General features: G+C 40.7%; 1 protein-coding gene across 2 annotated transcripts in view; it reads right to left on the bottom strand.

The window, feature by feature from the left end:
* LMNTD1 (lamin tail domain containing 1) overlaps positions 1 to 16,614 on the bottom strand; it is a 213,958-nt gene that overhangs the window by 12,513 nt on the left and 184,831 nt on the right. The window contains exon 11 of one of the 2 annotated variants that reach the window (XM_080586096.1): positions 937 to 2,429. The exons of the other annotated variant lie outside the window; for it this stretch is intronic. Within the exon in view, the coding sequence (XP_080442222.1) occupies positions 2,262 to 2,429 (168 nt within the window). The 3' untranslated portion in view covers positions 937 to 2,261. Of the gene's footprint in view, positions 1 to 936; positions 2,430 to 16,614 lie in introns of those variants that run through there. 2 annotated transcript variants of the gene reach the window in all.

Genomic DNA, 16,614 nt, shown 5'->3' with positions numbered 1-16,614 from the left:
CTGGGACATAATGGTAGTTCAGAGGCTTAATTAATCACGGTCTCAAAGTTTCAAATTCACAGAAGGGAAGTGAAAAACAGTATCATAATAATTTGAGCCCTCTAGCTGGTTATGTTCAGGATCAGCTACTTAGAGTGATTTAAGAGAAATGTGTTGGTAGGTGCCGCCCCTGCAGTTAATCTGGTACAATTCCCTGCAGATTGGCAGTATTTTTAGCTGCAAGTGAACCTGCAGTACAAAGCAATGTAGCACAAGTATTTCCCAATGTAAGGTATGGGGAGCTTATACTGAATTTAGGAATACTGCAGTAGCAATCCCAGAGTGATTCGTTTAGTTCAATGCCTGGCCTTTGAGAGTGGACACTGTCAAAAGTTCCCAAAGAGGAAATCAAGGAAAAAGTAGGAACTTAGAGAGCAGCCTCCCCACAGGATAAGTCCTGGGCTCAATTATCCCTTGTAGCAAGATCTTGTCATTAACTGTACACGGTGGAGGAGAGTCCCCTTTGATCTGCTTTAAATGCTCAGTTTAATTAAATTCCTTTTATTCATTTTGAGAAGAAAGAATAAGCTGAAGTAAAACAGTTACCCTCTCTCTACTGTTTTTCCTTTTATTCTTCTCTAAATGACAATTCCAATCTTTACAGTTTCTCTCCATGTGAACACTTTTATCCAGTAATTTCAATATCCCATTTCTGACCCTTACTTTTCCTGAAAAAATAATTTTGAGAAAAAAAAAAAATCAAGAATGAATATAGTATTTCAGATATACTGATTGGCTTGGTTTATAAAGCAGTGTTAAACTATTTGCAGGGTCTGTTTTCCATCCTGGGCTGCACAGTACTCACGCAACTTGTTTTTATCATACCTCTGCATTTTAAGTAAAGGTTTTCACTGTCACCAATTATGATCCACTTCTTTTTTTTTTTTTTTCTGAGTAAAGTTAATTTCCAGCTTTTAACAGTAGTTGACATTTGTGCTTGTTTTTCTTTTCTTTCCCAAATCTGATTATTTTGTATTTATTCAGAACATAAAATTCTGCTTGCTCTCATATTTCTATCTTTCCTTGCTTTCATAGACTCTTTTGAAGGTTTTCACAGTCATCCCCAGTGGCCTTCAACCATTTTGTGTCATCTGCAAAATTTCCAACCTCACTGCTCGCTCTGTTTTCCAGATCATTAACAAAAACAGCAAAGAATACACTTGACAGTATGGATTACAACACCTGCTGCTAATCTTTTGCCAATGTGAAAATGTATCATTTCTTTCACATTTTACTTTCTCCATCCCATCTAATCTAATGCTGAGCAGCAATTTAACTGTTGCTTAAGATATTTACAGATATTGTCAGTGTGAGATTAAATAAAAGACGCTTTGAATAAGAACTGCTATGTGAAAAGTTGTCTCTGTTAGATGACTCTCATCATACGTTAATTTCGTCTATTCCCCTTACACTCCTAATGTCAAATTGCATTAGTCCTTAAAATGACAATATCAGGGGAAATACAAAGTCAGACTGCTGGTATTTTAGGATTGCTCTGTGGCAATGCCATGTGGTCATCAAAACTGTTCAGATCTTTTCTCTTGTTAAAATAGCAGCCTTAAATACATATCCAGGAAGAATAAATGTTCTTTGATGGAAAACAAATTCCATTATGTGCAACAGGGTAAAGCATGATTACCTTTACCTGTTAAGTCAGGAGATCTATTCTAGGAATTAGTCTGCTGGGACCAATATTTGCAACAGATCAGTCTTATACATACATGAAACCATAATTAAAAAGTGTCTGAAAAAGAAATAAATCTGCTACAGGCTGAGTAAGAGTAAGAGTATAGATTCAAGAGGTTTTGACTATACTGAATCTTTTCCAAATGATCTGAGTAATCATTTCCAAGTGTTGACTTTCCTGGATGAAAGCAGAACTGAACTAATACATGCAAGAGGTATGCTTGCAAGCTGAAGAAAGAGGGCAGCAAAAGGATACCTCATTCCCATCCACAGGACCAAGTGAATTTCATCTCAGCGTTTTCTGTAATCAGCATAGACCTTTATGATGCAAAGCCTTTCTGTATGGGATACTGACCAAAATAAATCTGCACTGACACTGCATTCTGGATACGAGATTGCTTTCGCCCTGGAGTAAGGGATGCATTTCTAAAGCCCAGGTGCTTCCTTTGGGATAAAGTCACCATTCTCACGGAATTGTATTTTCTTGGGGAAGAAGTTTGATTTGGCTAGTGATTAAAACAAAAATGTAGAAAGTCTTACCCAACTTTGCATCCCATCTGTGGAAAATGCAGCAGACTGTCAATACACTGAGCTCTGCCACTGTCATTTACTGACTGTGGGGACGAGCATCTCCTGCACACTGCTTCACTCCAGCAGCAGCAGCTGCAGCTGACTGTGCTGTTGCAGACAGGCTCACAGAGCTGCTGAAAAGGTCCAGCAAAACTTTATGAAAAAAAAAGTATATTCATTCAGTAAGGACAGTAAGGTAAATGTTACATTTTAAGGGATTCCAACTTGCAAGATTTATTTCCTTGTTACCACTTTCTCTGTTACTCACTCCATTGTTGGGCCCGGTATCATCAGAAGGATTATGTGGTCAGCTGACAGAAACAGCGTGGTCCTGGTGGCCTGTCTTATGCCCATATTAAAAGGACAGAAATAACTACTTGGGCTATTCTATATCCAGGATGAATCAGAAAGAAGACGTGAATGTTAGCCTAGTATTTGGATTGGTTTAATTATTCTGCTGGCCTAGCTAAGAGGATAACCCACCTGTTAATGAGAGCACAGTTTTTTTACAGGAGTAACTGCTAAATAGCACATTTAGGTGGGTTGTTCCTCTTTATTTTTAATTACTGAAAAAAAGGGGAGAAATTGGAGTATTTTAACAATGCTCCAGATATCAAGAGGTCAACGTACTAACTGAATGTGGAAGAAAAAACTTTACAGTTTTTTTTTGCTTCATTTTTTTTGCTTAATTTGCTTCTCATCTCAGAAGATCTAGTGGGAAACCACATCTTCCAGGGACTCTCACAAGATCCAAAGTCATGCTACATGGCAGCTCAGATCTCACAAAATGACCAGCACCTCGGGAGCAGAGATGTCCATCCAAGCTAAGGCACTCCTGCTCCCTTCATCCACACATGCATCATCGCTCAGCACATGCTTCACTGTAAGGCCACGTGTTTTAGATGGGGCCTTTTATAAGAGAAGGTTGCATGCCACATTGTGGAAAGAAGTGAATACACATAGGTCCATTACACAAACTGCATCTAACTGCCCTGATGAACAGGCTGTGAACACCGTGCAACTAGATTTTAACTTTACCTTTCCTTTTGCTTCTTATGACCACTCACAATGTAGCTGGCCCCACATAGTCTCAGTTCTGCAATTTATAATAGGTGGGTTTTTTTTGACACATCACAGAAATTATATAGTTCAGTTTCATTTTTGTGAAACACTCATATTTGTCAAGGAAAGAGAAATTATACTGTAGTTCATACAGATATCACGTTCTTTTCTGTGTGTTTTTTCTTTTTTTTCTTCTTTTCCCCTCTTGGGAATGAAATTCTCTCTCCTATCTATTTTTGTCTATTATGCTACAACCTCATTATAGTTCTAGGTGGGCCTGAAGCCAGGAGTGTAATACAGAAGCAGCAAAGAAGGACTGTAACCAAGTGTTTTTCAACATTCCTTTCCCACAGATCCATCAAAAAGGCAGGTATCCTGTCCAAGCTAGCTATATAGGTTTCCTCTCTAGTCTGTGGATACAGGAAGATATCTGTGGATACCTCCAGTGGGAAAGTGATCCAGTCAGTCCTAGACACCTATTTTTGGATAGAATGAATCATCTTCTAGAAGCATGTCTCTCTTTGCTGACTACAGATGGAGCCCAGACTGAGACTAGACATCTAATTTTTTTATGCCAAAGGTTAAATGAAGGAAGTCCTACTCTAAATCACAGCATCATTATGTTTCAATCCAAACAATTTGTTGCAATATCTTCATGGTGTAAAGCCGACACTCTGTCACACAAAGACAATTAGAGATAATGATAATGATCCTGAGAATAAAACGTAAAGCACTATTTATTCTAGAAATGCCAATTTTAAAATAGGACTGATCAAGCTTAGGGCAATCTCAGGAAAACTAGGTGTCAATCTTAAACCTTGGCAAAGAAAGCCAGATGCTACCAAGTCATGCTGTGCTTTCGCTCTCTCCTTGAAAATACAGTAAAAGCTCTGGGTATACTTCATACGTTTCTTTGTTATTCCTCATGCTTGGTGCCCAGTATAGTAAATAAAAATTATCTTTATATATAAGATTTAAAGCTCTTAACATGCTGCATTTATATAATTTTTTAGTGCCCCTTCAGTATGTTGAGAAGACAAATCAGTATTAAGAACTGTGTCCCCTCTGAATTGCCTTCTTATGCAAAAAAAAAAAAAAAAAAGGTCAACATTGAATTTGAGTGCATCCCAAACACGTACACAGTGAAGATGACACATGTTGCTTTTATAACAGACCACATCACCGGCCAGGAAGCTCTCTGCTTCATGGAAATGAAAGCCAGGAGGACAGATATCATCTGTGTGTATGGGCACACAGGGCAAGAAAAAAGAAACAGTCTATTAAGATCTAACAGTCTAAGAGTCTAAGAATCTTCCAAAGCTGCTACGCGCCTCTTGGCAAGAGCCTGCCTGCACGTAGCCGCTATGCACCTTTTGCCTTGTGGGTGGAGGCTGGTTTTCTGTCTGCAGCATCTGATGACTCTCCCCACCTCCACTCCAAAGTGGCTGCTTGAGCTGCCTTAATCTTTGCATCACTTCACAATAATAGTGGTGCCAATGATTAGAAAAACAAAAAACAAAAGCACATTAATGAAACAAAACATTCATTTTACAGCCTCCTTCCCCTTTTGCCAGCCAGCTAAAGGCAACTTCAGTGCAGAAGTGTTTTCTTTTCCTCTCAATAAGGTCTTTTCCTGCTGGCGTTCCAGCCAACTCCACTGATTTTTTTTCCTGTCTACCTGAGCTCAAACTAATTAAAAAACGGTCTTTGCAAATGCTCTCTGGAGGATCACCAAACTTGAAGTGAGTTTTCAAGGGAAGGAATACAGTCCCAAAATGTATGACTTATATTCCAGTAGCAAATTCCCATGACTTTGGGTCAGATCCTTTGATGGAGTAGTCTGGCAAGGTTCACTTCTGACAGCAGAGGTACGCTGGTTTATACCAGCTCAAGGTTTCATCCTGCCTTTGTTTACCAAATGAATGCTGAACCTTCAGAAAACAGTGAGGTTAACAAGTCATGCAGCTGCAGTCTTCCGTTTCTGATAGAGAGTTATAAGGGATGTCAATCTCCCTTTCTTCCCTTCCCAGCAGAGTCCTGTCCCACTGGTTGTACATACATGGGGTTCCTTGGAGAGCCTTCTACTCTCATTAGCTTCTCCATTGCTGGGGAGTCATTAGATTTAAAGCAAAAATGGGTAGATCTTGTTCACTCAGCAATAATTACACAAAAATAGAGACCAATAAATTCCTGGAAGATAATTGCTTGTGGTAACAATTGAAACATGAAGTCTGCTGCTCTGAAAAACCAATGCACAAGCTTGTTTCTAGCTAAGGATTCCTTTTAACCAGGAAATTCTTGGAATAGGAAGATTTATGTGCTTCACATCTCTTTGTGCAGCCCTACACAGAGGGAGAGAACCTCAGTGTGCGCACGTGTGCCTGTGTGTACATGCAATATCTCAGAGGATGCCTTTTCAGAACAACCAAATATATGCCACAGCATTAGTATAGAGCATATCTTGTTATTCTGATCACAAATTACAATGGGGACACAGAGCTACTCCAGCTGGGTGTAGCCATTAGTTTACTACCTACTTGGCAGGAGATATACATGGGACTATCTATATGGCACAAGTGGACTATGCACCACAGTGCTTAATTCAGCCATAGAAGTGCTCTAATTTATTGAAATAGTGCAGTTGGATGACACAGAAACTAATCAGGCTAGTGATTCCACTACTCTCTGGAACAAATCACCCCCCTGATTCACCATATCTCTATCTAGCACATTCCTCCATCATTTAGAAGCAATCTCAGTGATATTGAAATCTGCATTGATAAATGGCATTTGAAACTGAAGTTCTCTGTTCTTCCATGGAAGAGACCTAACTAAAAAGTGGCAACGTATTTTCAACCTTGCAACGAGACTTTGTGTTATTCCTGCCAACAGAAACTATTTTACAGTCGATTTTCCCTTTCCTGCCAACAGAAACTATTTTACAGTCGATTTTCCCTTTTCTCCAGACAGCCTATCTGGCACAGGCAGGTCATGCCATCAGTCTGGAGAAATCCAAGTGGTTTCTGGTTCATTGTAGAGCACAGCCTTCATGAATAAAGCTATGCTGAATGAAGTTATGCTGCTTCCTCTAGCAGAAACATATCTGTGCCAAGACCTAGCTGATCTGCTAAATCCCAACAAACCTAAGCTGGCTTCACTCGGTGCTGGTGTGGGTGGCTCTATACCACACACCTAGCTGAAGAGGACAGGGTGCGGGTATTTGAATGGCTCAGGGAAAAGTGCACCTGAGACCAGCAGAGCTCATATGCCAATGCCCAGCATCACTCTGGACAACCTGAGCTGGCTCCCTGCTGCGCCACTCAGAGATCTTTCCACAACGCTGCCCACCATAACCTACTGTATGTGTATAACCTCAGTTATTCGATCACTCAGATTTTCCTAGAGACCTCCACTACCACAGATAATGAAGTACCAACTGTCTTTAAAAGGTACTGCAATCTTAAAGATTGTGAGTATTATTTTATAAGGGCTTTCAAGTGCTAGGAAATTCTGGCCATACCCACTGAAATCATGACTTAAAAGTTCGTTTTCCAGCTGCCTGAGCATATGCAACACCCAAAAGGGATGGAAAAACTGGTCAAGGGAAGGCTGTTAGCTCTGGGTGGAGGTGGAGAGTGGAGCAGTGAAGTATCAGCCACTCTTGCTGTGATCCAGTGTCATTCTTCCTCTCCTCTTCCAGAAGAGCCTGTAAGAGGGACAGGGTATTTTGATCCCCAGATCTCTTTAGACCTATGCCATCCAAATGGTGCCAACTGTGAGGATGTTTCCTGGCCCTTGCCTCTCCCTGACAACTCATTTCACAGGGTGTTATCTTTATCACGTGCTTCAACTGTACCAATAAAGGTGGAATAATAGGTAAGGCAACTACTAGGCTTCATTCATTATTAACCAGAAGTGCATCTAAATCAACTAGCTGGAAGTGCTAGCTGGCCCATGACCTCCACCAAAGCATGTGGCATTTCAGTTTTGGGTACCCGGGAATCCAATGCTACCACTTTGGGGCAGGACAGAGCTGCTTAAGTTGCATTCGCAAGGAGGTTTACATTAGACAGAAGCTTTATAGCCATGTGTGTTTAAATAGTTTGAAAACGAGAGTTTGTAGAAATGTTCTATGGTGTATCCTCTTTAGCATTTCCTTTTGGAGAAACTGGCAGAAAAGCCAAAGGATATGGTTTCGACAAAACCAATGAAATCATGGAAACAATGTCAATTCACTGTGGTTTGTGGTTGTAGTGAGTGATGCCATCATACAATCACAGCAAACCACAGAGCATGTAATTTAGTGAAATGTGGCATAGTTATATGGTGAAAATATTTGTCATGTAATAGAAATGGTTGAAACAATCAGATGCCTCTTTGTGTGCTGAGACTTCTTTGCAGCACAGTGCTCTGCTCACTGAATCAATTAACTCTGTGTCTACAGGTTTCTGCGGTAAAACCTCACTTTACAGGATGAACATGACTAGGTGCACCTCAGCCCTGCACGTTACTTTTCCATTTGCAGGGTGTTTTTACGGGCCCAGACTTTGCTGAGGACACAGTGTTCTGGCCCCAAAGGACGTGTCTTCACAATACATTTCAAGTGAGACTGCATCTGCTCTTTCGGAGAGACACAAGTCTAATAGGCAATCTGCTTGATTTATGTACCATGAAGTATGATTAGAGTGTGGATAAGATCCTCATTCATTACCTAATTTCTTTGAAATGATGAACCTGGTATGTTTGTTATGAGATCCTAAACCAAGAGTAAAAGGACTTTTTCAAGGCTGGCTTTAAGCCTGTATTTAGCAAATCCTTTCTTGTTTTCGTTCATCAGATCTGTGAGAATGCTGTAGAATGATTTTTTTCCCCTTTCTAAACAAATAATATATATATTTTTTCACATTACATAATCTCTCTTGCTTCAGGTACTTTAAAATCATGCATCATTTAAACTTCACAAAGGCATTACACCCTGGATTCAAATGGATAAACTGAGGTAAATGGGAAGCGAAGCAATTTCCTTGAGAGGCTGAGCTGAACGTACAAGTCCAGATCTTCCATTGTGTTTAACTAGCACACTGCAGATCCTTAAGCATTCTTCATTTTCCTGGAGTGAAGAATCGATGCCATCATCAAAATGCACTGTAAGGGAATACAGTATGTTGTTGACAAAGACACATTGTCCAGAGACTTCAGTTTTATGAAGTTGCACTGAAGAAAGGAAAAGCAATATTTTAAGAGCACAGAGGCATAACTTTAAAGAAGTAGCTCTCTGACTGGGGAGAACCTTTATGCAAGGGATGTTTAGGAGCTGATCCAAAGTCTACTGAAATTTCACACTAGCTTAAATAAAGCTTGAATAAGGACCTAAACTGCTGTATTATGCAGATATTTCTCATGTTTAGGAAGTGACAGATCATTCTGTGCATAGCTTAAATGAAAGAATAGGAGCAGCAAAGGGAAATAATATCTGTAAAAACAGAGCAAGGAAATGGTGGAAGATCATTCATTTGTCACTTTCTCTTTTAAAAGAAGACAGTCAGAGAGGAATGAGAAAACAGTAACTGGGAAATGAGGTGCATTCCAGATCTGAAAAGGCAGTGTCCATAAAAGAAGAGAAATCTAACAGAATATTCATGGAGAATTAATCTCTCTCCCTCTCTCCCCTGCCAATTTCTCTCTAGGTATATACATATCTTTATCTAACATTAAATATATGTACTTTTAAGCTATTAGGAATTTTAAAGAAAAGTTTGACAGTTTCCATGTGATTTCTATTTGTGTTACTGAAGCTATTTATTAAAAATCTTTTAAATACACTCTACTAGTCTCTAGGCCTACTCCTCCACTGAGGCAAAACAGCATTTGTCCCCTGAAATCAGACCAACATCACAGACTTACAAGAGGGCAAGACCTCATGATGTTGGGTGTATAATGACTGCCATTTTGCAGTATTCGGAGGTGCTGTAGAGCACAGCACCAGTGCACCGCTGTCTGAAATGGGGAGGGACTGCAGCAACTGGGAAGCATGACACAGCAAAGGAAAACAGTGTGCTGTAAATCTGTGTTGCCATTGTGGCAGTTGCTTGGGACTAGGAGAAGGTAGTAGCGGACTTTCTTAGCTGCGTTAAAATTTTTGAGCCTCTGCTGCTAAGTTTTACCCAAACTTTTCCCAAAGTTTCAGTAATAAAGCCTAAGATTAAGATATTTTTCTTAGAGGTGGCATGGTCGATAGAAGCGTGCCTCAGTAAATGATATTGCACGCCATGGGGAGTTCTTGCCTCTCCTTTAGCTGATGCTATGGTCAAGGTCACTGTTTGGTTAGTTGGAGGTTGTTTTTTATATATATTGAATATAACGTAGAATCCACACAGGACAGAAGAAGCAGCTTTTTTTTCAGATCTAGGCTGGAGCTGCCAAATTCAGAGCCAGACTCCCAGCTGGCACACAACATACACTGAAGTCTATCCATTTTCAGCCAAGAAACACAGCCTCGGGTTTTTGCTTCCTTCAGGAAAGAAGAGGGGAGACAATCTGGGTCTTGTTTTTTTGCTACTACAAACTATTAGTTGTTGAGACTGAATTTAAACTATCCACAGGCTGCATGGCTTTATATGAATTATTAGTGTTATTTACTCTCTGCTGAGCTCTGATACTTACTCAGGGAGACATGGAGGGCTACACTTCCCTAGAAAACATAATTCCACTCTTTCCCTAGGCTTTGCAGAAAAATCACAAAACTGGCATCAAGAGACTTGAGCTCTAGTGAAGGTGATGCCACACACCTTGTTGGAAGTGTTACTCCTGCTGTGTTTAACAGAGCATTGCCCATTCAGCTCAGAGAGTGTGTGAATAAATTGTTTGTGAATTTAGAGTACACCTGGGTTTTTGTATATGATGTGATATGTCTGCTGCTGGCTGATTAGCTGGCCTGCTGCAGCCAACTTCAAATATGAGAAGCCAGACCTTGACTGAACGAGATATAAGTTAGATGATTTCCGTTGCCCTGTATTGTGGCTTTGCTCTGTGTTCCTCTTTATCCTGTTTTGGCAACTCCATCCTCATACTGCAGATGTGGAGCAGGACTCACCACACGTGAATGCCCTCCAAAGTGAGGAGTGGGAGGAGGTATGCTGGAGGTACCCCCTCGAGCTCCCCACGACCCTTCAGACCAGAACTCAGAACATACCCACCTCCCCACCTCTTTCACCCCAGTCCCCTGCACTTTATACGGCCACTCCTAGACCGCTGTAACACCTCGATTCAGCACTCCTCAGGGGACTGGAGAGACCCCAGCCATTATTTACATGGGACTAGGACAAGATGGGGTCAGGGAGCCTGTTTAAATTACCCTGACTTTGAATGGCTGCCCTACAGACTGCAGTATTGCCTAGGCTCCCCAAAGAACAGCGAGCTTCATTGCTGCTCACCACTTTTTATTAAAGGTGCAATCACAGCTTGAAACTCATATAAACCATCCGACTCCCTGGAGGATAAAAATAAAAGGGGAAAGCTCGCAGACAATCTATAAATCGTAGCTGGTAATGTACCGGTACATTTGTACTGCATGCATTTGTAATATCCTCTTGATAGCATACGCAAATTCATCTGCGTAACTGACATATTTGTGAAAATTAGGACCTGTTCGGAAATCACTCAAGGCCAAAGTTTATTGGATAATTCACTCACAACAAATAACTCACCCAGTGTTATGAACATGTGATATAATGTGCTTATTTGGTGACCTCTGTGAATCATTAGTTGCCCTTAACCCCACTCTTACTGCAGTGTTGTTTACCCTCAATAAAATTACCATGCAGCTGGCATTAATTGTTATTGTTTTTGATACTCTCAGTGGAGGCACTTACAAATGAAATGGTACAGAGACTACAATATCATGAAGGCTTTTCAGCACTCTAGCAAGACAATGAGAGGAAACTTGTCCTGCCATTTCTGGAGCTCCATCTGTTTTGTGGATAAAAGTTATCCACGGCTTGGACCAGCTTGGAAACTCCAAGGAGCCCTGTGTTTTGCATGCACTGAAGCTTAATGAATTTTGCAAACTAGAAAGGCAAAAACCACAATTAAAATATTTGATGATGCACCACCAAAATGATGTAGTTCACCTATTTTGAATTGGAAGTTTAGGCTTGCGTATTTGTAATAACACTTCACAGATGGCTACTACATGTTCTGAAGCTGTGCATTGTGAAAACAATGAAGAGAAGATCTGATGCCTTTCTGGATTGAAATTTCTGGGTTTGCAGAATAGCTAACTGAGAATGATCAAGATTTTGCCGTGGCCAAATTAGCTTTGTTTAGATTGCAAGACTCAGTGTGTGTAAACAATAAAAATAAATAAACAGAGGTGAGAAAATCAAAGAGTATGAAGGGAAGTGACGACAACAAAAAAATCCATTCTCTGCAAACATAGCTCTCAGACTCCAGTCCCATGCACGTGCAGAGAGCACAATGCATGTCTTTTACGCCTCCTGCCTCGTGTCATGAGAGGCTCTCTCCAGTTTGCTGCCTGCACCTCTAACTCGTTCCTGCAATTTCACAGACTGAAGAAACAGCTGCTCCCAATTTATTTAGTCATCATTAGCCAGCACAATCACCTACCCGTGATCACTGGGCCAGCAATACAATGTTACAGGCTTATAAAGCACCTTCTGCACCACGTGTCATTTTGAATGTGCACACATGTACTGTTTCTGTACAATTCTGCAAGAACTGGTTACAAAGCTGAGATAGATGGGACTGACCTTTCCAAAATGTAATTCATAATTAAAGAAAAGAGAGAAGCTACCCTCTGTCTAGTTTCTAGCTTGCAGCTATTTGTTATGCTTATGTTTGGCCTACCCTGTGAAATGGTCCAGTACATGGTACAACAGCTGCAAGGAAAGCAAATGACAATAGAGACCCCTAAAACTAATGTCAGCTAATGAAATAAAGCTATTTATAGAATTTAGTTACCTCTCAGCTGTTTAACAGGCTGCAGTTCAGGTTACTTTGGTATAAATAGAAACCAAAAGTAAGGTTGTGTTATGATGGAAGAAGACACCAGTGTCATTCTACTGTAAATGATGTCTGCTCGAGTGAGAGAAAAGGCTGTATACAAAGAACAGAAAAGCACAAGTCCTATGCTTTGAAAGTCAAAAGAGGCATGTAAAATAATACACCTCCTGTTGATTAAGTCATACTGATCCCTTTGAAGAAAGTATGGAAACTAAACTCACAAAGCTTTCAGTAATTAACTTACCAAATCACTGTATGTATGGAGTGTATCTATGATTTCAGTGGATTTCTGTGTCTTTATTGCTAGCCAGCACAGTGATCTTGCAGCAGCTGCCAGGCTGGCAATGCAATTTGCATCCTTGCTTTTGTGGGACCACACAGGATTTCCAACATGCACACAGGCAGTGGCCCTGCAAAGCTCTGCAAAAACTGTTGTCAAAGCCAATACCAATGAGAAACGAGATGTAAATCAAAACATTTTAAAGGGAGAAACTACAACAAATAGTTGGAAGAGACTGAAATCCACACACTTAAGGAAGAGACAGTAATTGCCTACAGGAGGGTAGATTGATGAAGTAGCTAGATAATGAGGTGGGAAGAAACAAGGAAGGGGAGCTAATGAGGGAATCTAGGACAGGAGCCAGTCAGAAAAGATAGGAAGTGTCTGGTCAGAAATATCTGAAAACATACCTGGAGGACACCAAGCCTTGCTAGCAGAATTGCCACGCAACGCATTGAGAGAACAAGACGGGATGGAAGGTGAAGCTGTAATTCCTCAGGGATGTAAACTGAGGTTGCACAGGAGAGTCTAATTCTGGCATTTCCAGACTTCTGTGCACACAGTTCCTTATTTCTCCTCTTAGTTACATCCCACTTAGCACTGACAGAGACACTTCAAAATGGGCCCTGAGCAGAGCAGATAAAGTTGGTACAGCAAAGTGATGATATACTGAGTAACAGAATATATGTACAGACTACTATATAGTCATCCTTTCAGAGTTTATGACTTGAGATTTGAAACTGTAAAGATGTACCCAATGACAAATTTATTTTGGCTTTAAGTTTTGCTATGAATGTTTTGCTCAGCATGGTGGGGAAGGTAAGATCTGTCAAAAGTACAGCCCTTCCGTAAGGTTCTGGGAATGCTTTTTCTTTTGGCAAGGTTACAAAGTGGGCTTCTGCAGTGCGCCGAGATTCACCAGAACCTTTCCTGTCTTTCTAAACTCTATTATATCTACTACATTGCCAATAACTGTGACATAAATAGCATGGGATTTTACTTTGCTTTTAGAGCTCTATCTAAAGGAAATGTGCAGTGATACATGGACTTGTACCAACTCTCTGGGTTTATGCTCAGTAATATCAACCTACAGATTGGGCAATACATTTTAAAAAAGCTGTCAAGTCCATAGGGGAGTTCACTGTGTGTTTTAGTGTCTCCTGCATGGAGCATGCAGCAAAACTGAGATTCACCATGTATTTTGTTTAACAGAAAAAGAAGCAGACTAAAAGAAAACAGGGCATTCTCCATCCACAGTGTATTTCCTGTATAGTCCTGTGATTGTGCAGTTATTGCAGAATTGAGTCAGATCTGCACTTCTGTTGTTTGGCACTTACACCTGAATACTCCCACTGTCAGTCATCACTGCGAAGTGAAGTGTTTAGGGCCTAAACCCATGAGTGAACAGGGTTGATGCATGTAATGTAAGATTAGACGTAAGAACTGGTACCTGGATGCTGGCAAGGCTCCACATGTGTCTTCTGTGCACACACGTTTCCATGCAAGAATACAATATCACTTAATAAGCGTATTTGCTAGAGATTTTTTAATACACTCATTCTTCAAGCTACTAAAATTCTGTAATGAACAACAACAGATTTCTCCTGTCCTACATCTAAACACTAATTAGAGCCTGAAATTCACCTTCAGAGGGAATAACTCTATTCTCTTAGCAACTCTTACAAACCACTGAAGAGCCACTAGGCTCACCTTCTCCTTATTTCTGTGAAGTCCTGTACACAAGCCAAGGGACCTGTTTACAACTTCTCCGACCTCTCCTGAAGCCAGAGTGCAGTTAGTGCAAATATCACCTGGGACACCATCAGTTCTGTGCTGCTGTTTCTAACCACTATATAAGCAGGCTGATGAGCAGCTATGTCATAACTGGTTTGGATGCACTGCCTATAGCTGTAGCATATACATAGACATAAGCCTAAGACCAAAATCCAGCCATCCCCATGCCATCAGCTTGTTTTTCAGAACTACTTTTCTTCTTCTATAACAGTTAAGCATTTTCTGGAACAGTCTCCTTCATTAAAGAGTATGACAAAATACAGACTGGTCTTTCCCAACATTACTTAAATGGGATAAAACTGGATAGAGAATTTCCGTGCCATGTAAAATGTAGTAAATATGAAGGATCAGAGATAAGGTGCAGACTTAATATCCTGGTTTTGGAACACCTTGATTTATCCTACAGATGGGATTTATCCTATCCTATCCTGTCCTGTCCTGTCCTGTCCTATCCTGACCTTTAAAACAAACCTGAGGAGGGGTGTGAAGAACTGAATAGGATAGCATTACACCAAGCCTGTCCTCACAGGTCTTTAGAACTGCCTGGTTTTATTTTGGGGTGCTTGACACTCAGTTCGTACAAGAAGTAATACTGCTAGCCTTGGAGACAAAAGTTCTTAAATTCATAAATCTACAATGCAGGGTACGTAGTTGAAAAGAGTACTTTTATGTTACCCATCTAAATTTTCTTAACATTGCCCCATTTGCCTCCCTTCTAGTGCCCATACAGTCAATTCTTTGCTGTTGGGATTGCTACTAACACCCCACAAAGTGGTGGGTTCTCTGCTAGGGACTAAACTGAGACCTATGAACATGTCCCACATGGGTTGCAATCTGCTCACGACAACTTGGTCATAACAATCCATGCTGCTGACACACAGGTGAGAGAGCCTTGACAATTAAATCCCAGTCATTAGCATCCCCACGGCTGTAGCCACTTAGTCTCAGCACTGGGCATGACTGCAAAGGTATTTGCACTGTAGTGGAAGGAAATAAATAAATAATAAAAAAAAGGTACTGTCTGCTCCATCATCTCTCTGACAGTAATCTGGAGTGTCACTTGTTCCTGAGCTATTCCAGACAACCTGAAATGCACTGAGGAGGATATCAAGAGTAGTTCTGCATGAGTATTCTGACAATTGACTGTGTGCCTGTGCCCAGCTTGTCTGGATTGTTTCCATTACGTTGCCTCAGAACATAACAATAGGTACTGCAGAAAAACCAAACAGAAAGGCAGGTGGATTGCTTATCAACCACAGGACCTTGCTGACTCGAACTCTAGATTTAAAATATATATGCACCCGTTCACTAAGACTCCTCATGATAAAGAATTGCGGGGACTGCAACGGTGGAGAAAGGGCTCCTTCTCCCCCACACCTGCAAGCACACAGGCTTGCAGATAAGCTAGTCCCTTCTCCCACCCTCTGGTTTCTGGTAGCTGTCATCTCTACTCTGCTTTTTCTTACCCACAAAGCAGAGAGCTGCACAGGGATGGACAGCTACACTTCTCATCTGGCCCCATCAAGTAATCAAATGTCACTTCTCAAATATCCTAAGCTTTCCCCATACTTACTGAAATAGAAACGATTACTTTTCTGTTCAGAAAAAAGGCACGTCTTGCCTATTTAATTCCAAGGGTAAATCCTCTTGATTACTGGAATCAGGATTCCTCAATATCAGATTTCAGGGGGGAAAACAGGAGTTTCATGTCATTCTCAAGTCACCTGAGTTCAGTTCACACTCACAGACATTCCCATACGTTGACTAGATAGCAAAAGACATGTTGCCTATAGGAGGTCTTTAGTAAGGTGGTCTGTGTGGAAGAACTTCCTAGTACAGCTGTATGACTGAAGTTATAGTGTTTTAGCTGCTTCTATAGATATTCACTTCAAAATAAAGAGGATTATTTTCTTGTTTAGGTTGTGCCATGTTGAAAGTGACACAGACAAAAAAAGGACACTCTTGTTGGGAATAAGACTGCTCATATAGTAGGCATCCAGTGATTTAATTTAGCCTGTTCCCATTTCCAATGTAAAAACTACCTTTTTATGGGATCAAACCTTCTATGTTTCTGAGTCAGCAGTCTCTGGAGTCTTGGAATTTCCTGTCTACTATATGATTTCATGATTGAGAAGTTAGGACTACATGGGCATTATGATTGT

Source organism: Anser brachyrhynchus, assembly GCF_964034855.1.
Source record: "Anser brachyrhynchus genome assembly, chromosome: 1".
Classification (NCBI taxonomy): domain Eukaryota; kingdom Metazoa; phylum Chordata; class Aves; order Anseriformes; family Anatidae; genus Anser; species Anser brachyrhynchus.
Note: the sequence above shows the minus strand (reverse complement) of the source record. Positions and strands in the feature narration are given on the sequence as shown.